Consider the following 23,797-nt stretch of genomic DNA (forward strand, 5'->3'; position numbering starts at 1 on the left):
AGGCTGGAGGCAGGGGACATGGGAGTAACTGTTTATTGGGTCAGAGTTTAGTTGGGGAAGATGAGAAGTCCTGAAGATGGACAATGAAAGATAGTTTACCCTCAGTGCACTGTAGCACTGTCTTTCCGTTGTTCATCAATTTGCTCGAGCGGGCACCAGTAACGTCTCCGTTGTGAGATTTGTTGTTACTGTTTTTGGCATATCGAATACGCCATGGGTAGCTTGCCAGGCTCTGCCGTATGGGCAGGATACTCTCAGTAGCTAGCTGGGCTCTCCGAGAGGGATGGAGAAATCAAAGCCAGGTTGACCATGTGCAAGGCAAACTCCCTACCCACTGTGCTATCAATAGTTTGCCACAGCTTAAAAACGTTCTTACTGGGCAGGGCATGTGGTTCAGTGTTTAAGCCCATGTTTTGCATGCATGAAACCTGAGTTTGATCCCCAGCATCACAGGAGAAAAAAAGTATTTAGCTGTACATGTCAAAAGTGTTAAGCCATGGTTAAGTGTTGGGCCAGAAAGATATAGATGCTTGCCTTGCAAGTGACCAGTGCTTATTCAATCCCCGACATCATATATGGTCTAACAAAATGTCCCAGCAATTTTTGCTGAATCATTCATCATCTAGGGGCAAACATAGTTTCTTCCAGCTCAGGTTCAACACTGATTGACAGTAATTCAACCAAGTCAATTATGAAATACTTGGTGACTGGAGAGATTGTACATTAGATAAGGCACTTGCCTGGCGTGCAACTTAAGCTCTCCCCCCCCCCCCCATCACCACATATGGTTCCCGGAGCACCACCAGGAGTGATCCCAGAGCATAGAGCCAGGAGTGAATCCTGAACACTGCTATGGTGTCCCCCAAAACAACCAGAAAAGAAAAGAAATAACTACTAGAGATGAAGAGTTAGCACAGATGTTACGGCATCTGCCTGGCGTGTGGCCAACTCAGGTTTGATTTCCCTCATACCACTTATTGGTTCCCTGAGCACTTCCAGCAGTCACTCCTGAGCACAGAGTCCAGAATAGTTCCTGAGCACTGCTGGTTATTGCCAAAGAAAAAATAAAAAAGCAGAATAACCCTCCACTTAAAAGAAAAAAAGAAGAAAGTTCTTCTAGATACTTCTCCTTTCAAATTATAATATATGCTTTGCAAAGAGAAAATTATATTTTTCTGAATTTTTAAATTTTGACTTTCACTACATTCACCCTTTTGCAGGAAGAAGGTGGGGTTGATGATACCTCTTAGCTACTCGTACGTAGTCTCATGCTTTTGTTCCTGTATCAGCTTAAGAATACTGCTCATCTCTTGTCCATTCTCATGACTTTGTTCAAACATTACTTGAACCAGCAAGGCATGGCTGCCTTATACCTTGCTTCCAAAAGTTGTTGATTTCTGATAGCACTTGAACTGTGCTAATGTGAGGAGTGTGTGTTGTTATTCTCTACCAGAGTATGAGTTCCCAAAGGACACAGTCGCAGGAACTTAAAAGGAAGATTCACAGCACCCTATTTTAAACCTAAAATCTTAGTGACATTGGGCCTAGGAAATACATGTAAGAGTTAAAGCACATGCTTTACCTGCTGGATTGCCTGGCTTCATTCTCCAGCTCTGCACTCCCCAAAACAGTCTTGGTAGCACATTTGAAGTGATCTCAAGCCTCAGAACCATATGAAAGTGAATACAAGGTCTTCACTTCCTTAGACTAATGACTTATCTCAGAGGCTATCATATCACCCAGTGGGATCCCACTAAACACCTGGTAGCTTCTCAGCACCATGGCTCTGTCTGATCTTCACTCTTCAGAAATCTCACTTCTGGTTTCTAAAAGACATGTTTCTTGTTTAAGAGGAAGAGAGATGATAGGGCCAGAAGATCAAGACATTTTTAGCATTTTAAACTTCAGGCTGAAGTTTTTTGCATTCAGAACTTCCAAGTACTAAAGAGTTATTGAGATTTGGCACAACTTTGCCAAAGAAGTCATTTTCCCAGAGCAATACTTTACGCAGTCAACTGGTACCCAGGCGGCACTCTTGCTGGCTCCTCCAGGTGGTGCCCAGTATAAGTGATGGATTGTGTGCAGTGACCTAACATATACCAGTTGAAGTGTCTGTTTTTAAACCTAGGATAAGAAAATAAAACATCTGGCTTCTCATTTTTCTTAGTGGGGGGAGTGGACTGGGAATGTATTAGAATTGGGGGCTTGGGCCACTCCTGGTGTTGCTCAGAGGGCTTCTATGGTGCCAAGGATCAAACTGGGGGTGGCCGTGTGCAAGGCAAATGCTTTAACTCCAGCACTATCTCTCTGACCTCTCAGCTTTTTTTATGACATGTGCTTATTTGGGGCTGGTGAGATAGCTGGACTGAGCTCATGCTTTGCATATAAGAGGCTGTGGTTCAGTCCTGGCACTGCCAGGTCTGCCTCTCCCCAAAAGCAACAATACCAGAAATACACTTGCTAATTTGGCCAGAGAGGGACCATATTTTATCAAGATGCCATCAATGTTATGGTACACCTCAGTTTCTCTGCCACCTCCCTTCTCTCTGTTAATGTTTTAATGATGACTGGGTCAGACACACAGCTTGTTGTGAAGGTCACAATAGTTTCTAGCTGTGGTGCATGTGGGAGGCTGCCTGTCAGGTTGAAGTGCTCTCACACTTGGGCATAGTGCTCACTCACCACAAATCACACACCTTTCAGTTGAGGGGCTTACAGTGCTGATCAGGGTTGCATTCATTTAGTTGTGCATGTGGGGAGTTGTTGCCTTACTCACACATACCTGGTTGCAGCACAGCTGGAAGCTGCTTCCAGAGCTTCCCAGCCCAATTGAGAGAACGTGCTTGGTGCAGGCAGCAGCACCAGGCCTTTCTCTGGCAAGGCAGATGCCCGAAGCCACTGGCATCTCATGCTGGTAAATGTTCCAGTGCTTTGGAAAGGTCTTCAGTGATCAGGGAGATAGCCCAAAGCACTTGAGGCCATGCCTTGCATGCAGAGGCCCCAAGTTCAATCCCCAGCAAAACAGGGTTCCCCTAAGATTGCCGAGAATGATCCCTGGACTCTCTGAGCACTGTTCAAGATGCACCCTGTCCCATTCTCTCACAAAACTGCTCAAGGGACTGGGGCTGGGGCTGACTCAGTGGTAGACCACATGCCTCACATGTTGTAAGACTGTTTCAACCCTCAGCACTGCAAAAGTACTAATGATGTTGATAATAAAATTACAACACACAAAGCTTTTTAAACCACAGTGTTTAAATGAAGTATAGGGGGAGAAAAATAATTTTACATATGTAGGCCTTATCTCTTTCATGTAAACTCCAAAGTATTAATACAGAATTTTTTAAGTTTAGTAATAACAGGTAAGACATGATTATTGTCTTAGTAATGGGATCCAAATATAAAAACTCAGTGCAATATATTTTAGATTCCAGAGTTGAAAACTTACTTATGTAAAAGAATAGGTATTTTATTATATTGTATTAAATGGTTTTAATTTCCTTATTTACATAGGTGAAAAATCATATAGCAATCACAAATTGGCTTTCACTGATTTATCTTCTGAGCATTCTATTTGCCATTTCTTTAAGTTTTGTTAGAGTAAGCAATATAAATTTGTTATGTGACCAAGGGGAGAAGTTGGGGTTGGGAGAGAATTGTAGCATTGATGGAGAGACAGTCACGCTGGTGGTGTTGAAATACTAAATAACTGAAACAACTATTATGAATAACTTTGTAAGTCACAGTGTTTTAAGAAAAATACAAAATAAAAATAAACACACAAAAGCCCTTCAAGTAATGGTAATTACTCTTAGAAAGAACTGTTAATCCGGGGGCCGGAGTGATAGCACAGCGGGTAGGGTGTTTGCCTTGCACGCAGCCGACCCGGGTTCGATCCCCGGCATCCCATATGGTCCCCCAAGTACTGCCAGGAGTAATTCCTGAGTGCAAAGCCAGGAATAACCCCTGAGCATCACTGGGTGTGACCCAAAAAGCAAAAAAAACCTGTTAATCCTATCTCGTGTCCTTTCCATGTTTAATGTTCCTTGAGAAGAGACAGAACATTACCAAATTGCCACTGACTTATTTTTTCCTTCCTAGTTGCTTTTCGACTCTATGACTTGGATAAAGATGACAAGATTTCCCGTGATGAGCTGTTACAGGTATGTGGGAACACTGTCATGCAAATGAATGGCATTTGTGAGTCCCAAGTGTTCTTTGGGGCTGGATTTGTTTCCTTTGGTAAGCATTTATTTTGGGTGTTTATTTTTTGGGTGTTTGAGTTTTGGATTACTCCTGGCAATGCTCAGGGGTTACTTCTGACTCTGCACTCAGGAATTACTCATGGTGTTGTTCAGGGGACCATATGGGATATGCAAGGCAAACACTCTACCTTCTGTATGTACTATTACTCTAGCCCCACTAAGTACTTAACACTTGCTGTGTGCAGTGTCCTGTACTGTATAAAAGGCAAAGCAAATGAACTGGGGAACATGATTACTGAGCTGACTCAATGCCTACTCGCAGACCAAAGTGATAGTCACCACTAGCAACGTGGTTTCTTTTCTTTTTCTCTGGTTGTCATCTTCTGGGATCACAGAACTGTGGTTACACTTGGTTACACACACTTGGTTACAGCATGCCAGCACTCACACTTGTGTTACTGCAGATCACAACAGCGGTGCTGGGGATAGAACTGGCAGCTTCACATATGCAAGGCCACAAAGTCCTGCCGCCAAGCCACCTCCCGGGCCTACAGGCTGATTTGATCCAATAGTTCAGTTATTGCCATGTCACTTACTGGCAACCAGGTCAGTTCTGGTGACACTGAGATAATCTGCATAAATTGCTTGGTTTGGTCTGTCCTGAAATGGATCTGAATTTAGGAACTGCTGCTGAGCCGCCTGTTCCCCTCACTTCTCTGTAAGGGGAGAAGTTCATCCAGAAGTAGAGCAGGGCCTGGTTCTTCTGCCTGTTAGCATGTCCTCTCATGCCTCTCCCACTCCCCTTTCCTAAATAGACACTTAAGACAAGAGAAAAGTCTTTTCTTTACCCTTTCGTTTTTTGGACCATATGAGGCAGTGCATAGGGGCCACTCCTGAATCCGTGCTCAGGGTTACTCCTGGTAGTGTTTGGGGAACCAGGCAGTGCTGGACACTAAACTCTGACTTCTTACATGAAATGCATGTGCTCCAGCTCTCTGCACCATCTCTCCCCGTCCCTTTTCTTTTTAAAATGCTTGTGAATGGGGCCAGGGAGATGACTCAGGAGGGCTAGAGCTCTTGTTCTGCATGCGGGAAGCCCACGTTTCCTCAGCACCACCAGCAGTAGGCGTTGGCCAAAAGCATTAATGAAACAAATAAAATTAAGTGTTTATGAGTGGGGGAGGTCCCCAGAAGGTTAACACATTTTGACATTTCCATAGATAGGATTTTCTGTGCATGATGTACCTAAAAGATAAAGCAGTTTCTGCTCTCCCTGAAGTAAGTCTGAACTCATTCAGTGTGTTCAAAAGATGCTCAGAAGGCTGAGTGATGGTCCCCCGTACACTACAAGAAGTGATCCCAGCATGAGCACCACCAGCTGTGGCCCAAAAACCCAACCAAGCAAGTATGCAAACAAAAAGGAAATTTTCCAAGTTAAGGATTCCTCAGGCTAGATTAAAAAAACAAAAAATCAACACAAAGTATGCCTACATTTCTGAGTCTGAGAAAAATCTGAAGCATCTACTGGCCAAGGTTAGTTAGCGCCCTTTGCTATTAAATTGGGAATATTTTGCTTCAATGAGAATTTTCTCTCTCGAAAATTGCTACATTTGAATTCTAAAGAGAAAGAAAAAGCAGTCACTCAGGAACTACACCTAGCGGTGCTCAGGGGACCATATGGGATGCTGGGAATCAAACCCGGGTCAGCCACGTGCAACACAAACGCCCTACCCACTGTGCTATCGCTCCAGCCCCCAACTTCTGGCTTCTTGATAATGGGGAAAGGTAGAAATAACACTAGCCTGGAGGCTGGGCAGACACCACACTCTGCCTTTGGCATCTTAACAAGCTGTTCTAAGCCCTCCTGTCCTCACTCAAGACAAGGTTTTGGTGTTGTTGTTTTTTTTATTTTTTGGTTTTTTTGGTTTGGGGCTTGGGTCTTTGGTCTTTGGATTTCACCTGTGGTCAGGGCTTGCTTCTAGCTCTGTACTCCTGGCAGTGATCTGGGGACCATATGTGGTGGTGGTGCTGGAGTAAATTTAACCCATGTAAGCCGCATGCATGGCAAGCGCCCTTACCTGCAGTAATACCACTGCAGCCCCAAAGGAGAAAAACTTCCTGCACCGGCCAGGAACTAAAGCTGGGGTCAGTTGAATCCAGGTTGACTGTATGCAAGGCAGCACTCTACCTGCTGTACTATCTTTCTGGCCCCTATCTTCAGTCCTAGTAGAAGTTGCCCATACCAACTTAGTAAAAGTCCTGACTCTTGGTGCCACAGGTGCTACGCATGATGGTTGGAGTGAATATCTCGGATGAGCAGCTGGGCAGCATCGCAGACAGGACAATCCAGGAAGCTGATCAGGATGGGGACAGCGCCATATCGTTCACAGAATTTGTTAAGGTACACAAGTCAGTTGAAAAAAATTCATTTCTGCTGCACAGGAGTGAGGGAGAAAAGCATTCAGGTAAGTATGAAGATGTCATATTCTCTTATGACCTTTATAACTGCAACTTTTTTTTGTTTTCCCCAGGTTTTGGAGAAGGTGGATGTAGAACAGAAAATGAGCATCCGATTTCTTCACTGAAGGACTGAGAGCAAACTGTTCCTTGCTTTCTAGTATTTAAGAACTGGAACTTGAGCATCCTCCTGTCCACCAGCCCCACGTCCGCTGCCACATGCCCCTTCCCCGAAGTACAATTGCTGTTGCATGACAACCCCAAATATGTTGCATCAACACACACCTGCCTTTGGTGTATAAACAGGGCATTACAGAATGGTACACGCAGTCTCTTTCTGTTCCTATCATTTGCCGGTGATCTCCATTTAAACATCATCTCCCTCTGTTCTGCTGCCGAATACCACATGTCCATCCAGTCTGAGAAAGTGAACAAGGGAATCCTGCCAAGAATCTGTCAGCAAAGCTCTCTCCCTGGGCCCTACAGCCTGGCTGCTCTCTCCGTCCCGTGCACCCGACTTCAGGCTCCCTCCTTTGTGTCGAGTCTCAGTCCTCTCTGTTCTGCATGGCACCCCAAGCTATGCCTGGCAAATGTATTTCTGACTTGGCAGGATGGTTCGGCAGTCTGGCCGTTTTTATCTGCCTTTACACTAAGTGAATGTCGGGGATGTTGCCTCTACAGGAGTTTTCAGGAACCCATTTGTTTCTCAGAACCAAGTGACCCTCTCTTGGTCCCCTGCACTCTGCTCTCTCATGAAGGATGGAGGGGGAGGTTCTGGAAAGGTGGTGGCTGTGATGAGATGAGAGCTGAGCCTCTTGGCAGCTTGTCCGGGTTGCTCTACCTCTGGCTTCTGATTCTCAGCAGCCAAACCTGCATGGCTCCTCCCATTGGTCTCCTCCCATTGGTATGGTGGTGACTTTAGAAGTAGACACTTGCCTGCAGGTTTGCTTAGTTTGGGGATACCACTACCACCAGAACGGCTACGTTGACCATATACTTGGGGACTTTCTCATGGCTTTTTGTGCAAGGAGGTTGGGCACCCTAAATACCGCCTGTATTCCCACCTCTGCAGTGCGGTTTATGCCTCAGTATTATGTACCCTGGAATATTTTTTCCTTTCACCTTTCCAAGTAGAAAGATTAGTTGTACGGAAGTGCCTCATTTATCCCAGTCCAAGAGATTTAAAGATTGTCCTCGGTATCTTGAAGTTTTGCACAAAATTCTCTATGAATTTACATTTGGCAAATATTGATATGCTGGAAGCCATAGTCTACTCCTAATATAGGCCCAAAGTATTGAATGTATCAGATCATTAGCCACCTGCTTACATTGACCTCCTAGTTCTTCTTGTAGGTCTTTGCTCATCCCTTAGAAGCACAAGGTCTGGCACTAGTGGAACAAACTGAGGCGGTATTACAGGCCTTTGCATGAGCCAGAGCAGTTTCTTTGTCTAAGTCAGCTAGTATCAACGTCACCAAGTCAGGCTGCTGTCATCCTGTCATTGTCTATGTGAGTCTTTTCATCATGTATCTGCCTGTGGCTGGCTCTCTCTGACTCAGTGCTTGCTTGCTTGTCTGTTTCCTTGCTTTGGAAGGCCATCCCAGGCTGTGTTCACACAGTAGTTCAGGATGGGGGTTTCTAAAGGCAAAACAACCCAAGATGGGGAAGAGTGGGGAACAGGAGTAGTCAGGCCAGATGACTCCAGTAGAAATGACTGAGGAATTCTTGATGAAGTATCAGTCTGACTTTGTAATCAAGTGATGTAATATAGGAATTTTATGAAAGGGAAGAATGGAATTGTCTGACACTGATCTATTAGGTACTTATGAGGCTCCCCGACTTGCCTATTTAAAGTTCCGAAGATTATGGCTTTTTCCTTTTTGGCTGTATATCAAACCGTTTTAATCCACAGTTGTGCCTTATTGTTCCATTAAAATTGTATTCTTCAATCCATCAATAAATACTTGTGGTTAAAACAAAGTCATTTGTTTGACTTCATTTGTGTTTTTAATATACTTAGCCAGAAAGATAGCTTAGTAGTCGAGCACATGCCTGGTGTGTATGAGGTCCTAAGTTCAGCCACTGACATGGCATGCCATGCAGCTCCCCAGTGTCCCCGTAATAGCGAACAACAACAAACACGGGAATTAAATAACTCCTTTACCTTCAGGATTCTTTTTAGACTATTTTTTATGATCACCACTGTTTTCAAATTGATTTTAGAATCATATTGTCAGCGGGGCTGGAGTGATAGCACGCGGCTGACCCGGGTTCTAATCCCAGCATCCCATATGATCCCCTGAGCACCGCCAGGGGTAATTCCTGAGTGAAGAGCCAGGAGTAACCCCTGTGCATCACCGGGTGTGACCCAAAAACCAAAAAAAAAAGGGGGGGGCATTTGCCTTGCATGCAGCCGACCTGGGTTCGATCCCCGGCATCCCATATGGTCCCCCAAGAACCGCCAGGAGTAATTCCTGAGTGCAAAGCCAGGTGTAACCCCTGAGCATCGCTGGGTGTGACCCAAAAAGCAAAAAAGAATCATATTGTCAGGGTTTGTATTTAAAACACTAGTAGAGACGAAGGACATGGCTCAGTACTAAAGTACTTGCTTGCATGTGTAAAACCCTGGATTCAATTCCTGGCATCTCAAAATCAAGTAAACACTATTAGAATATGATGTGTTGGGCCAGAGCAATAGTATAGCAGGTCGGGCATTTGTCTTGCGGGCAGCCAACCCGAGTTCAGTCCCAGGCATCCCATATGGTTCCCTAGCCCAACAGAAGTGATGCCTAGTGCAGAGCCAGACCACCAAGTATGACCCAAAAAAGAAAAAGTTTTTTAAAAAATATGATGTGTTTGTTGATTAGGATATAGAGCAAGCTTTTACTGTAGAGATGAATACTATCTTTACAAATTAGATGTCTTATGATATAAGTCAGTTTTTCATCCTGTACCCTAAATACTGAGAGCACAATTTCTGAGAAGGAAGTCATCTCAGACTGAAGTTCCTGAATTCACCTTTGCAAATTTAGCTGAGCTTTGAGTCAACAGGGAGTTTAAATCGCAGATGACTGGTATTTGCTGATTTACATCTGTTTAACCTCTCCTGTAGAAGGAGAAACTGCAATTTGGAGATTTTCTTTGTCGTTATCCCCAGCAATGAAGGGTTTAGCTAGCAATTTTGTGAGAAACTACAGGCTGTTTCTTCATAGTTCTGCTAGCACACACACTGAAATGTCTCATCTCTGTTAGGATGAAGTAACTTGCCTGACATCTGACATGTTAAGTCTATCTAGGATTCGGGCTGAAATGCCAAGTCTCCGAATCTTCTATTGATTCTCTTGTTTTCTAAGTACTAGATTCTGACCTAGGAGTCTATCAAGACTTTGGAGACATGGTTCTGACACTTCCACCATTTGCAGATTTTGTAAGAACTAAACTAGGCAAATGAGGACTGGAGAGATAGTACAGTGAGAAGGACACTGTATTGCACCTAACCAACCTCTATCACTGACACCACCAGTAGTTCCAGGAGTAACTACTATGCAGAGCCAAAAGTAACCCTGAGTTGCTGGGTGTGCCTTCCCTTCACCACGACCCCGCCCCCCCCCCCCGCCAAAAAAAAGAAAAAGTAAAACTAAGCAGAAGAATTGGTGTATATAGTACCTGAATGTGACTGACAAGATCTATCTTGCTTGTCTGTTTCTTTGTCTATTTCTATTCCAGAGAAGTCTCTAAAGCACACATTTCTCCCTTTTCTCTCCCTTCACATCTTTTAAAACAAGTTTCAATAAAAACTATGACTGTATCACTGTCATCCGGTTGCTCATCAATTTGCTCGAGCGGGCACCAGTAACATCTCCATTGTGAGACTTGTTGTTACTGCTTTTGGCATATCGAATACCACGGGTAACTTGCCAGGCTCGCGGGCGAGATACTCTTGGTAGCTTGCAGGGCTCTCCGAGAGGGGCGGAACAACGGAACCTGGGTCAGCTGCGTGCAAGGCAAATGTCTTACCTGCTGTGCTATCTATCGCTCCAGCCCTAGATTCATTGAAAAATAGAAGAATTTGTACTCTGGGTTTTAGGGACGTAGCTCGGAGGAGGAAGCATGAGGCCACCAAGTTCAACCCTGAAACCTGCCCACATGCCAAACAATGGTCCTGGAAGCAGCACAAAGCTACTGGTGAAGAAGACAACCAAATACAAGTTGCCTACCAAGTAACACAACCAAGTGTGCAAACCTTAGACATCGCAATTAACTACAAACACTGATGTAAGAGAAGGAAAAAAACAAACGGAAGACAGATAAATTTAGATTAGTTACTAGACAGATAAATTTAGAAACTAGTTTAGATTAGTTTCAATAGAAATGGTTAGAATAGGGGTAGGAGCCATAAAAAACGGAAGACAGATAAATTTAGATTAGTTATTAGATAAATTTAGAAACTAGATTAGTTTCAATAGAAATGGTTAGAATAGGGGTAGGAGCCATAAAAAACGGAAGACAGATAAATTTAGATTAGTTATTAGATAAATTTAGAAACTAGATTAGTTTCAATAGAAATGGTTAGAATAGGGGTAGGAGCCATAATACAGCGGGGAGGGCGAGCAGGCCACCGGGCTCTATGTCTGCAGGAGCGACCCCTGAACTAGTCATGGGATTGTTGAACACAGGGTTAAAAGCTCCTGGGCCTCGAAATGATATTAGTAATACAATGGCTTAATTTAATAGCTTAAAACAGGCGGCAGGCTAGACTATTTTGCTTGGACATGAGTGACACAACTTCTCTGTGGCAATAGTTTAGATGGCTAACACATGAATTATAAAATCAGTTTTCACTATTACCTCAACCCTGAAATCCCAATGCGGCAAAACAAGCTTCATAAGGCTGAGGCTAGATGATTGATGGACCACCATTCCAACCAACCAGAATGGAAAGGGAACGCGCCTGCGTAACTTTTTGTCCAACCAGCGCGCAACAGCCGCTTCCAGGACGGGGCTTGCGGAAACGGCCGCCGCAGGGTTGGCGGACGCGCCAGAGAGTCAAGATGGCGGAGTGAGGCACGCCGCGGTGAGCCGGCCTTTGGGCCGGGGGCGCCATGGCCCCCGGCGCTCGAACGCTTCTGCTGGCCCCGACGAGGTAGGCCAGCGAAAGCCAGAGAGGGGAGAAAAGCGGCCGGGGCGGTGGCGCGGCTCTGTGTGGCTGGAGGACGGGAATGTCAGGCGCGGTTTCCTCCTTCCCGGACTGCTCCCGGGGCGGTCGCTCGCGCCTTCCGGGGAGTGTCGCGCCGCCACCCGCCCCCGACCCCCCGCGGGCCCTCGCCTGAGGGGCCCTTTGTGCTTCCGGCGGGCCGCGGGGCTCAGTTTGGACGGGTTCCCTTCTCCTGGTTGGCCTGACGTTTCCTGTCTCCCGGCTTCGTGCCCTCTGGGCGGCCTGAGGCCCGCAGGGTCCTGCGAACGTGGTGTCCCCTCCAGCCCGTTGACCTTGCGGGGGTGACGTCCGAACTTGGCGAGTCGGAGTTGGCCGCTTTGTCCTTAGGGGTCGCGGCCCCGGCCTTCATGGCGCCGCAGTTCCGCCTGACCCTCGCTGGCGGGTGACGGAACCAAAGGAGTCCCGGGTCCGGTTTTGTTTCTGGGGTTCGCCGGCCACACCCTGCGGTTCACGCCTGGACCCCTGCAGCCCAGTGTGCGCGCAGCCACGCCCGAGCTCACCAGCCTCCCTGCCCCGGTTTTCCTTCTCTCCCTCCCTGTTTTTTTCTTTTCCTTTTTTGGGTCACACCCAGCGATACTCAGGGGTCACTCCTGGCGGTGCTCGGGGGACCATATGGGATGCTGGAGATGAAATCCGGCTCGGCCGCGTGCTGGGCAAACGCCCTACCCGCTGTGCTATCGCTCCGGCCCCTTTCTTTCTCTCTTTTCTTTTCCTTCTTTTCTTTATAGTGAGAAATAGGACCCATTTCTGGACATATTTGTAAATAATACGTGGAGTAATAGAAGTAGAGCATGATACTTTAGAGCAGTTGTATTTGGCTCCCGTTTAACTTTATGGGATGTTTGTTTGCCATGTCACCGGCCCTTGTTGGATCTTGTTTGTTTTAAATGTGGTGCCCGGGATCGAACCTAGGGCCTCCCTGGACTTATTTCAGTTAATGTTCTGAGAAAGGCCTCTGGATGGGTGAAGCGTATTTAAAACTAGCACATTAAAACTCCACCTGGAATAACAACTCATAGTACAGATTTCTGGTTTTTGCTTTGTCCTCCTTTTTTTGTTTTGTTTTGTTTTGGGGGGGCCACGTTGGGTGGTGCTCAGAGCTTCTTGCTCCTCTGTAGGTTAGGCATCACTCCTGGGGGGTCTCATTTCAGCCCAGCCCTGGTTGGGTGCAAGGCAGGTGCTTTATCCACTATACTGTCTCACTGCCCAGAAGATGCCTTCTGTAAATATATCTACATAAAATGGTTGGGGGGTTGGAGGTTTGGGGCTCATAAATTGTTCCTAGCAATGCCCAGGAGACCATCTGGATGTGATCATATGCATGCCTTACCCACTATCTCTCCATCCCTCTACAAAAACTTTTCTAGTGATTTTTGTCAGTAGTTTTTGTGTGTTTTTGGATTTGGGTTTTGGTTTTAATTTTTAGGAGAATGAAAAAGCAGCTAGGGCAGAAAGAACATTCTTACACCTTAACAATAGAGGAGTGGACATTTGCAGTAAAGCAAAGATGGGGATCATAGTATCAAATTCACAAAGGGGATGGGGTTCTATAAAAACTTTTAAGGACCTGCATGTTCCTCCAAAGATTTGACATCTTTGTAAAATTAGTGTAGGTAAGGAGTCTTTTTTTTTTTCCCCCTCTTTTTGGGTCACACCCGCCAATGCTCAGGGGTTGCTCCTGGCTCTGCACTCAGGAATTACTCCTGGCATTGCTCAGGGGACCATATGGGATGTTGGGAATTGAACCCCAGTTGGAAATGCCCTCCCTGCTATACTATCACTCCGGCCCCAAGAGTCATTTTTTTTTTTTTTTGAAGTAAATAGATTTTATTTAGAAAGTCTTAGGGAAGGAGGAAGGGATAAGTGGAAAAGAAAAACCAGTAGGAGTAACGCGCTCAAGAAAGAACGCGGGCTCCTCCGAAGATGAAGAGAGCTCTACACACATCCTAGCACTGGACACGGAAACATGAAAAGTACACATCTCAAGGGGGGAGATGCGGGCGACACATGTGCTCACATGGCAGAAGCTGCACATGGGCTCAGGCAGCATATGCGCCCCAAGAGTCATTTTTTGATTGGTCCTTCAGAGTATTTGTGATCGTGAATTTTTGGTTGTTTTGGGTACACTAGCAGTACTAGGAGCTCACTCCTGGCCATGCTCAGGGTGACCATATGTGGAATACAGGGTTCCTGTCTGCAAGGCAAGCGCCTTACCTGCTGTACTATCTCTTCTGCCCCAAGAATAAAGATTTAGGGCTAGCGTAAGGCACTTGCCTTGTACCCACTAACCCAAGTTTGATCCCCAGCACCCCATATTGATTCCCTGAGCCGGCCAGGAGTGAGTCCTGAGCACTACCAAGTGTGGCCCAAAACCCAAAAAGAATAAAGGCTTATTTGAATGATATTGTACATGAATTCATTTAGTACTGTGGGGGCTCTATTCTTAATATAACATTCTCTCTTTCCCTCTTCCCCCCCCCCCCCGCCTTTTCACAGGATGAATATTTTCCTTGACTTTTGGGTGCTTTTTCGTTGGATCTCAAAAAAGAAAACAAAATTCTAAACTCAGGATTTGGAAAGTGAGTAGTAGTGGCTTATGCGTTCAAATATGTTCGAAAATAGCTGGATGGAACTAGAACAATTAAACATTAGCTCGGGCTAGAGCGATAGTACAGCGGGGAGGGTGTTTGGCTTGCATGAGGCTGACCCACGTTCGATCCTTGATCCCTGGCATTCCATATGGTCCCCAGAGTACCACCAGGAGCTGTTCCTGAGAGTAAAGCCAGGAGTAATCCCTGAGCAGCACTAGATGTGACCCCCCCCCCAAAAAAAAAGACCCAAAAATTAGCTCAAGAGAGTAAGAACATCAAAAGTGACTTCTGTTTTTGAGGAGCTAGAGACTAACCTAGATCATCACTGTGTGTAGTGAAATATATATATTCCTAGTGTATATTACTGATAGCTTATTAATTTTTGGTTTGGGGGCCACCAAAGGAGGTGTTCTGAGTTTGCTCCTGGTGGTGCTTTGGGAATCATGTAGTGCCAGGGAAAGAACATACTATGTCAATTGTGTGCAAAACAAGCACCCTCTTCACTGTATTTGCTTTTGCTCCTAGGCATTTCTTTTAAAATGGTCTGTTTAATACAAAATAGGGGTTGTTTTTTTTTATGTATATTTCATATATTTCCATTTGTTTTGTATTCCAGGTATTTCTATTTTGTTTCCCGGAATAAACAATCCTGCTTCATTTGTCTAGTCATTTTCCCTACCGAAACATGAGTAACTCTTGATACCTTCGCTTAGTGAGTTGAAATGGAAACAGCAGTTCCACCTCTCAGATGTAACAGTCATACCAGCTTCTCTAGGGGAAAAAAAGAAAGCAACAACCAACAAACTTCTTCGGCTGCTGTTTGCTTAATTGGAAAGAAATTTAAGAAAGGTTGGTGTTTAATTTGAAACAGGTAGTATTTGTGAGTTCTTGGTTTGGGCCTGAACAAGAAGGAAGAGTAAATAGCAAGTATGGATCACACCAGGGTTTTGTTTTGTACTCTTTCAGTGCCAGCCACTCTCAACGATCAGCATGGTTAAGACTGCAGAAGTAAATTCTGGTGAGAAAGATGCTAACAGTTATATATAGAAATCCTGCCTTATCCTGTGGCGCAAATTTTCTGGATAGAACAAAATCCCAATCCTGCAATGAATATTTATGTGATGGTGTGATAAGGAAGCATAAAGATACAGTAGCATAAGATGCATTTCATATGTAAAGACACAATTGCTCTACATACATTTTTACATGTGTGAATCAACATTTTTGGAAGAGAATGAGGGATTTTACTCCTGGAGAAGAAGCTGTTATTTATTCCTCAGAAATCTGAACATTTGATTTTTTTAATGCTTATTAAAAATGAATGCTTTCATTCTCTTATGTAACAATCCTATTGTGTAGGTGTGAATTCTGTGACTACATACTTAGGTTTAGTGAAAGATTGGTTTAAAAAAAAAACAAAAGTTTTAAATCTAGTGATGGAACCTCATTCACTACCATAAGGTGAGAGGCTACTGTGCTATAAATTGTTTCATTCCTTTTTGTGGAGTCTCTGTATCACTTGGACTTGGTTTTCCATGCTACTGAGGTTGGAAGAAAAGGGACTGGTGTTCCTGAACAGAAGAGAAGATGGAATCCTCATGTATGACCTGCCTTCAGCTTTGGCATTGGTGGAGAGAACATGGGTGGAGATGAGAAGGTTTTCGTATAACTCCTTCTAAGAAAAAGAAGCAAGAATGCCTCGTGCAGGGCCTGGGCGTGGCACAGTGGTTAAAGTACATGCCTTAAATGCAGGAGACCTGGGTTCAGTCCAGGCATTGCAAAAAAAAAAAAAAAGCCTCATGTGACTCCACCCAGTGCAGCTCCAGCCAACTTTATGGTCTTTTATATTTTATAACTCCACCTTTTTGTAAAATCCTGAGTAATTTTTATTTTACCTAAATAGATTCTTTGATGTCTGCTTTCTTTTTTCTAAACAGTGGGTGAAAGGTTAAACTGAGAAGACTGGGACTCTGGTCACTTACTCCAGGTGACACTAAACTTTTTCATCAGAGAATGATGCATGTTATTGTTCCTAAACTTGTGGTTCACTCAGTATAGATTTGTGGGGAAAACTCAAGAAAAACAGTTCCGGTAAGAAAACTTCCTCTTCCTGTAACACTTATGCCATGTGCTCAGCAGACTAAGGCTGTCCCTCACAGAGTCACAGAGGGTTACAATTGTCAGCTCACTGCACAGGTAGAGTGCAGTCTTGATGAGTCTTTGTAGCTAGAGTTTGAAACTTCTTAGACAAAATTTAAGAATATTTTTAGAGGGGCTGGAGATACAGCAGTGTGGGTAAGGTGCTCGCTTTGCATGTGGCTGGCCCAAGTTCAGTCTCCAGCACTCAGTATGATCCTCTAAGCACAGAGCCTAGAGTAAGCCCTGAGCACCACTGAGTATGGCTCAAAAACCAAAATTAAAAAGTAGTGTTAGATTGACGCTGACTTAGGAAATGTGGTATTTTCTGTGGTGCTGGGGATGGAACCCAGGCCCCATTGCTGCAAAGCAAGTGCTGGACCATTGAACCACATACAGGCTTGATTTAGGGAAGTATTCCCAGGGCATGCTTGAATGCTGAAGACTTGGGTCAGATATGCCAGTATTTGTGAGCACCAGCAGTAGGAAAGTGTCACACACTGATTAGTCCAGTTGGCCAAACAATGTAAATTGGTATAAGAATGGTTTTTTAAAAAACTAGTTGTTATTATATTATAAAAATATAATCGTTTCCTTTAATTGAAAACATTTGCTGAGAAATATAGAAATAACTTTGGGTAAAGGTAACTAACATTTTTTTCTAGATGGACTCTAGAAATAGAACAGCCGGTAGGGTGTTTGCCTTGCAAGCTGCCAACCCAGGTTTCATTCCCAGAGCACCATATGGTCCCCCCCACCCCCCGGCTCAACAGGAGTAATTCCTGAGTCAGGAGAAACCTCTGAATACACCTTTGGGTGTGGCCCAAAAACCAAAAGAAATTTGTTTTTCTATATGTAACTTCCAAGCCTTTCTTGATGTTTTCATTTAGTATTCTGGAATTGTTAGACAAAAATGGAGCCTACATTCATGATTCCTGTTAGTATATTGAGAATGTCTTATCAAGGAGAATTTGTATCTCAAATGTCTGTCACCCATCTCCCTTTTGGCTTTTCAGCAACTTTTTGAACAGGATCATTTGGCAGGGAAAAAAGGGTACCTGTACTATTTACACCAGTGAAACCCATACTAAACCTGTATATTTGTTTGAATATACATCAGACCTAGCTTCTGTAGCTACTTGTTCATTTCACAGCTTTAAAATACCCACTCTTTATGTTTTCACATTCCTCCTGCATCTTTCATGGTTCTCATCTACTGACATAAAACAAAATTCCCATTGTACTTACATAATGTATTTTTGACACCTGCATTTTTCCTATTTCGGTCCTTTTGAAAACCAAACCTCTCATTTTAGGCAAGATATGTCTGCTCTTTTCTTTTACTAATCCATGTTAGCTGATTTTTTTTTCTTTTAAAATGATAAAAAAAAAAAACGGGACATGTGCAATATATATAAATATGTATATTTTAATACTTGTGGACAAATGTTACAAGTTGTTTAAGAACAACAAAATCACCAATGTCTTCCATTTTGAGATGTGTATAGTTTTGTAAGCATTGCTTAGTAGCTTGTAGTGCCGTGTTAAGGATTAGTGCATGAGCTAATTAATAGTTTGAAACTTCAAGATGAATTACTGATAATAACCAATAATGTAAAAAAAATAAGGAAAATCTAGACTCTTTCTTCCATAAATTCCTGAATCTGATATTCTCCACGGGAGAAGGAGTTCAAGACCAAAAAGATTCATGTATAAATAGAAATACGGGGTCACAAGATGAAATACTATCTTTGAGAATATAGGAGTTCTTCATGGATGGCTGAAAACCAAGTGGCTTTTGTATTATAAAAATTCTCAAAGTAAAGTAAGGCCCCAAGTCATTCTGCTTTGCTTTTTTAGGTGAGATTTTTCTTTAACTATTCTCACCTTTTATGTCTTATAGGTTTATTATTTTCTACTTATTCACTGAGAAATTATTTTACATTTTGCATGTCTCATTGAAATGCTTTGTTAGTTGCTTGAGTGCTTTTCTAAACTGCAGACCACTTAGTTCCTGTCTGCAGCATGATGTGTATTCATCTAGGAACAATGATCAGTACTTTAGTGTCCTAGATTAATTTGTCCTAGATTAATAGGGCTTTTCCTATATTCCAGATCTGCTTAATTGTATATTGGTGAGACACCAGCCTTAGGAGAGTTGGAAATGTAGCTAGATGTAGCCTCCCTAGAATGCCATGTAATAACTGGTTCTTTTGCTTGGTGTTGCAGGCTGTCCCTGGATAGCTTTTGTTCTCCTACTTTCCTTATAGAAGTAAAAATGGTTTGTTCTGAAAGCCACCTAAAGAATTTTGGAGGGTGTTTAGGTGACATTTAGGTATCAATATTAGGGGAGTCCAGGATTTGTTGACAGGATGCTATTGTAACATAATATGAAATACAAACTGATTTGAAATGTGTGTCTTTTGTGCAGAAGCTAGCTAAACGAGAATCTGGGGTCACAGATCTCCAGGGACCCAGGCTTAGATTCTCATAGTTTAATACTTAAAGTAGTTGTACTGTTGGTTCAAGTGATTTCTTTTAGTGCCTGGGAAAATTGCATTTTTGAAAAGCATTTAAGCATTTTTTAAAATACCTCTGAAAAGGTAATAAATGCAGAATAGCACAGCATATAGGAAAGGTTATTTCCTGTTATTTAAAAATAAAAAGCCATAAAACAGATTAATACTTTTCAAAAGTTAGAATTTTAGTAGCAATAAGTTTGCGTGTATTGACTGCATTAGCAAGGATGTACATTAGAATAAGTATTACTACTTGAATTTGTAAGGTTCTGCAACCAAGAGTTGCACAGAATGAAAAATGTTTTAGGTAAAGGGTATATGAAAGGTACTTTGTTTTTAAACTATGAATGTATATTAATATGTCATGTGTGAGAATAAACAACTTCTGTATAAGTTTAAGGTTAAAGGCCCTGTTTTCCCACAGCAGATTTAGAGCCTTTGAACAAACTTTCCTAGTGCTTAATCTGAAAACAAATTTACTGATGTAGCTCACTCAAGTTGTGTGGGGTTTTTCCTTATGCTTTTGTTTTAGCAACAGGCATTTATAGAATGACTTACTTTTTATTTTATCTCCTCATTTGTATTAATTTCCAGGATGCATAGAAGATATACATTCATTCTATGTAGAAGTAGGATTTATTTTAAAACCCAAGAACTTGGGTCACTGACTTGTCCTCATATCCATGGTTAGGTTGGGGAAATTAGGATTTTAAACGTGTAAAGCAAGGACCAGAGAATTACAGTATAGCAGGCAGGGTGCTTGCCTTGCACAAAGCCAACCTATATCCCATCCCCTGTACCCCATACGGTTTTCTGAGCCTGAGCTTCACCAGGAGTGATCCCTAGGCCCTGAGAACTTCCAGGTGTGATCCAAACCCCCACCTCCCCAGCCCCCATAAAAAGTAGGATTGAAGGATAGCCAAAGGTAGTATGTTAGATTTCCTGCCCCCACCCCAGCTTCATTAGCCTCATATCACCTATGATTATTTTAACTGAAACCTAGCAAATTAATTTCTTGATCTGAGGAATCATACAACTCATCAAGATATAACATAAACTAAGGATTACTACTTCCTCCCTTTTACCTCATTTTTCGTCTAGCCAATTAGTACCTTGAAGATCCGTAAAAAGATTGGGTCTGTGTTCTCTTGTTTTCTCGGGAAAAACTCAAAAGATGGGCTAGATCTAAAAGTGGCTCTTGACTATTTGATTCTTATATGGCAACTCCAGATAATAGGGAGAAGGCTGTATTAAATTGGTGATAGCTCCTCTTTAAATGTCTCATACATCAGTTGGTGTTAGACATACTGGAATAACCAAGCAATATTAAGATATATGCAGGATCATACTGTTGTGAATTACAGTGATGTTAACAGTTTAGTTATATATAGAACAAAGATTAGCCTTGTCACATTATTAGTACTTAATACAAAAATGTAGTACCAGAGTATGCGGTTACTTTCCAATGTTACGGTCTCATGTTTACTCTTTTTGTGTACCTGTGATATGCAAAATAAGAAGAGACCCTTGGCCTCCAGTAGTTTACAATCTTACGGTGCTGCTGGTGCAAGCAAATTGTAGGTCTTTCAGAACATTGCTTGGCTAATAGTATTCAGAAAGAAACCTTGGCTAACAGTTTTCAAAAGCAGAGGGCTATGATAAATTTCAGGGCATTGATTTGAGTTTACATTGTATTAGCTCTGTGCTTTATAAACTCCTTTCCCCCAGGGAGCTGTGCAGGTCATGCTCATTACTGTGTATGAGAAAAATAATTCGCCGCCAACACCATCCCACAGTCACCAAGGTTCTTCTATGCTATCGCTGTCATAAACTGTCCTAAATGGCCAAGAAAACAGTGCTCCAAAAGACTCCATCTTTCCAGTCTCTTTTCCCAGAATTCTTATATCATTCACTACAAAAAAAATCCAGGAGTTTTTGTAACTGAATAGTGGTCCTAATTCTACCCCTTTTGCGTGTGACTGTTCTACTTCTATTCTGAAGCAGCATTATGGTAGCTGTGGAGCACCTGCCTGCATTTCTAAGCAGTCACTTTATTTATCCATATTTTCAATTGAAATTTTGCATGTATCCTTATTTTCCCTAATTTCTCTGGCTCAAGGGATTTATTCTGCATGTTATTAAAAATTGGGTCTGGTTGGAAATGCAAGCAATAGTGGCAGGCCCATAATTGACTTTAGAGTACTAATAACCTAATGCATGATTTAACATGTCCAATGTTATATACTAGTAATTATATGTATGCATTTAATGATGAAGCAAGAGAGACTTTGGTTTAAAAGTAGCTTGAATTTCCATTTTTGTTTCCTAACTAAAGATGATCTTCTACTGAAAATGGGAGCTAGAGGTAAAGAGGGGCAACCACAAGACATGTGAACTGTCAGGAGTAGAGCATTACAGTGTTTACCCTCTAACCTTTCTTGCCAGTTACACTAGTCTCCAAGCATGTTTTAAAACAAAAGGCTTGTACAATCTAAGCATGTTATATAAGTATGCCTATAATCAGAAGGGTGCAGAGTTTTAGAAATGAGAGGAAAGTAGGGAATACCAGTATGTAAAATAACTAGATACGGCATTTGTCTGGTGAGGTTTATGTGGCTTAAATTTGAATTTTTTAAAAACTAGTATCTTGACAGTGAAGAGGCAAAGTGCACATGTTTTAAGGTTTCCAGGTTCCTTTGGGGTAACAGTTAGGCAGCCATTCTGAATGAGTGTTGACCAATCAGGTGGGATCTCTGCGATAATGAAGTCCTTTCCATTTCTGGAAATAGTCTTGAAAATATTGACACTTCTGTGGTTTGGTTTCTCTGTTATTATATTAACTGTATTATATTAACAATTAGCTTTTAACTTAGAAACTTAAATTCATTCTTGTTGTGTAGGTTAAACTGTATAAATCAAGGCCTAAAACTTCTGGTGTCCCATTTTCAAAAAGTTGTTTTATTTGATGAAGCAACCTATTAACGTAAAGCTTTTCTTAAATAGATTCCTAACTTTAACCAATCCTTTCTAAGTAAAAGTGACCAGGACAAGTACAGCAGAAATGGGAATTCTAATGTCTGAAAGGCCTTAAACAGAAGACCTCGATACACTATTTTTCAACAGGCCCCTTCCAAGTTTCATGTTCTATGATTGAAAAATAATTTCTCCAAGATTACCCAAACCTCATTATCCTTCTGTGGGACTTAACTCCAGAGTATCTTTCAGAAAGATTATCATCAGTTTTCAGAAGATTTTCTCCCTCGATGATGTATCATGCCAGCAACTGAAATTCATTTTTCTCCCAGTGATTAAAAGATATACTGGCAATGTGTTTCTATAACAGTAATGTTTTTTTTGTGTGTGTTTACCTCAAAATTACCTATCTCTTGTAATGGAAAAAAAAGTGTCCGTAAATATTTCCCATATTTACTGTGTGCAAGGGTTGCTCAAGTTTCTAGTTACTGTTCTACATCTTCTCCATTGCAGCACTGGTATATGAGATAATGTTCGAAAGATTTGGTTGAATGTTTAAAAGAATGACTAAAGGCAGCTTTAATCTATGCATTGGGGTTTGAAAGAAATTTTATTCTTTGATGTCAATGTGAAAAGGAACTGCTGTAAGAGTTGGGAACTCTGCACCTGTGTGTGTGTGTGTGTGTACATATATATATATTTTGGCAATAAAGCAGCATGTGCTGAGAATATACAGAAATTTTTGTTATTTGCTATTTGGGATGGGTAATTTCTAACAATGCACAAAAATTATAGAAATAGGCCGATTCCTGATGAGGAGATTCCTGATGTAAAACCAGAAAAGAACCCACGTTACTTGAAGACAAGGGACGCTTCATGGTAAGAGACTGAATCGCATTGACTTCCCATTCCCTGGCTTGACCCGCAAAAACAGCCTAATGCTGTTTAGGTTCTGGGTAACTAGTGAGCTAGGTTCAGTAATGACCAAATTAGTGCAGGGCCACTTTTCCCTCTGAAATACATAGTTGGTTTTTTATTTTTTTGGGGGGGTCACACCCAGCAATGCATAGGGGTTACCTCCTGGCTTTGCACTCAGGAGTTACTCCTGGCGGTGCTCAGGGGACCATATGGGATGCTGGGAATCGAACCTGGGTCGGCCGCATGCAAGGCAAACGCCCTACCCGCTGTGCTATCACTCTAGCCCCAATGCTCCTTTTAACAACATATTAGTAATCTTATAGAAGGGCTTAATGGCCCCTGGTTGAAATACAATGACTTCACACACTTTAAGGAAACTTTTTTTGGAGCAATTTCAGTGGTTTATTCATAACAATACAAAATAAATTATTTCGGTTCTGCTTTGTGGCAGGTGTTGTGGTTCGGGATGGAAACAACTGAAATGTGGGAAGGTGCAGTGGTGGTGGTGTATATATATATATACACATATATACCAACACTTAACTATAAGGATTTTATTATATATATCTGTAAAAATGTATTTCCAAGATTCATTGCTTTCTACTTCAAACCCCATCAAATGTGGCGTGCTACTCTTGGAATATGAGTGGTGTGAGGTATGAGATGTCCAGGAATAGGTTCACTCGTGGGTGAGGCTTGGCCAGCATATGGAGAGGCCATGAGCATGGCGGCAGATGAGTTCTGGAGAATTTCGGCTGCTTGGATTGAGTCACTTGGGGCGGG

At 42.5% G+C, this 23,797-nt stretch overlaps 2 protein-coding genes and 1 long non-coding RNA gene across 3 annotated transcripts in view; 2 read left to right on the forward strand and 1 right to left on the reverse strand.

Annotated features, from left to right (window-relative positions):
- The window catches only part of CHP1 (calcineurin like EF-hand protein 1), a 44,686-nt gene extending 36,044 nt beyond the window's left edge, over positions 1 to 8,642 (forward strand). Inside the window, exons 5-7 of the mRNA XM_004609584.3 lie at positions 4,102 to 4,163; positions 6,484 to 6,606; positions 6,737 to 8,642. Coding sequence (XP_004609641.1) covers positions 4,102 to 4,163; positions 6,484 to 6,606; positions 6,737 to 6,790 — 239 coding nt within the window. The 3' untranslated portion in view covers positions 6,791 to 8,642. The remainder of the gene's footprint in view (positions 1 to 4,101; positions 4,164 to 6,483; positions 6,607 to 6,736) is intronic.
- Positions 2,739 to 23,797, reverse strand: part of NDUFAF1 (NADH:ubiquinone oxidoreductase complex assembly factor 1) — a 65,044-nt gene continuing 43,985 nt past the window's right edge. The window contains exon 6 of the mRNA XM_004609585.2: positions 2,739 to 2,748. The gene's annotated coding sequence lies outside the window, so the exon portion shown is untranslated. The remainder of the gene's footprint in view (positions 2,749 to 23,797) is intronic.
- Positions 11,674 to 22,827, forward strand: LOC129403669 (uncharacterized). The gene is made up of 3 exons (XR_008629365.1): positions 11,674 to 11,805; positions 14,374 to 14,456; positions 15,085 to 22,827. It is a non-coding gene; the product is annotated as an uncharacterized LOC129403669 (long non-coding RNA).

This window comes from Sorex araneus, chromosome 3 (assembly GCF_027595985.1).
Source record: "Sorex araneus isolate mSorAra2 chromosome 3, mSorAra2.pri, whole genome shotgun sequence".
NCBI classification, from domain to species: Eukaryota; Metazoa; Chordata; class Mammalia; order Eulipotyphla; family Soricidae; genus Sorex; species Sorex araneus.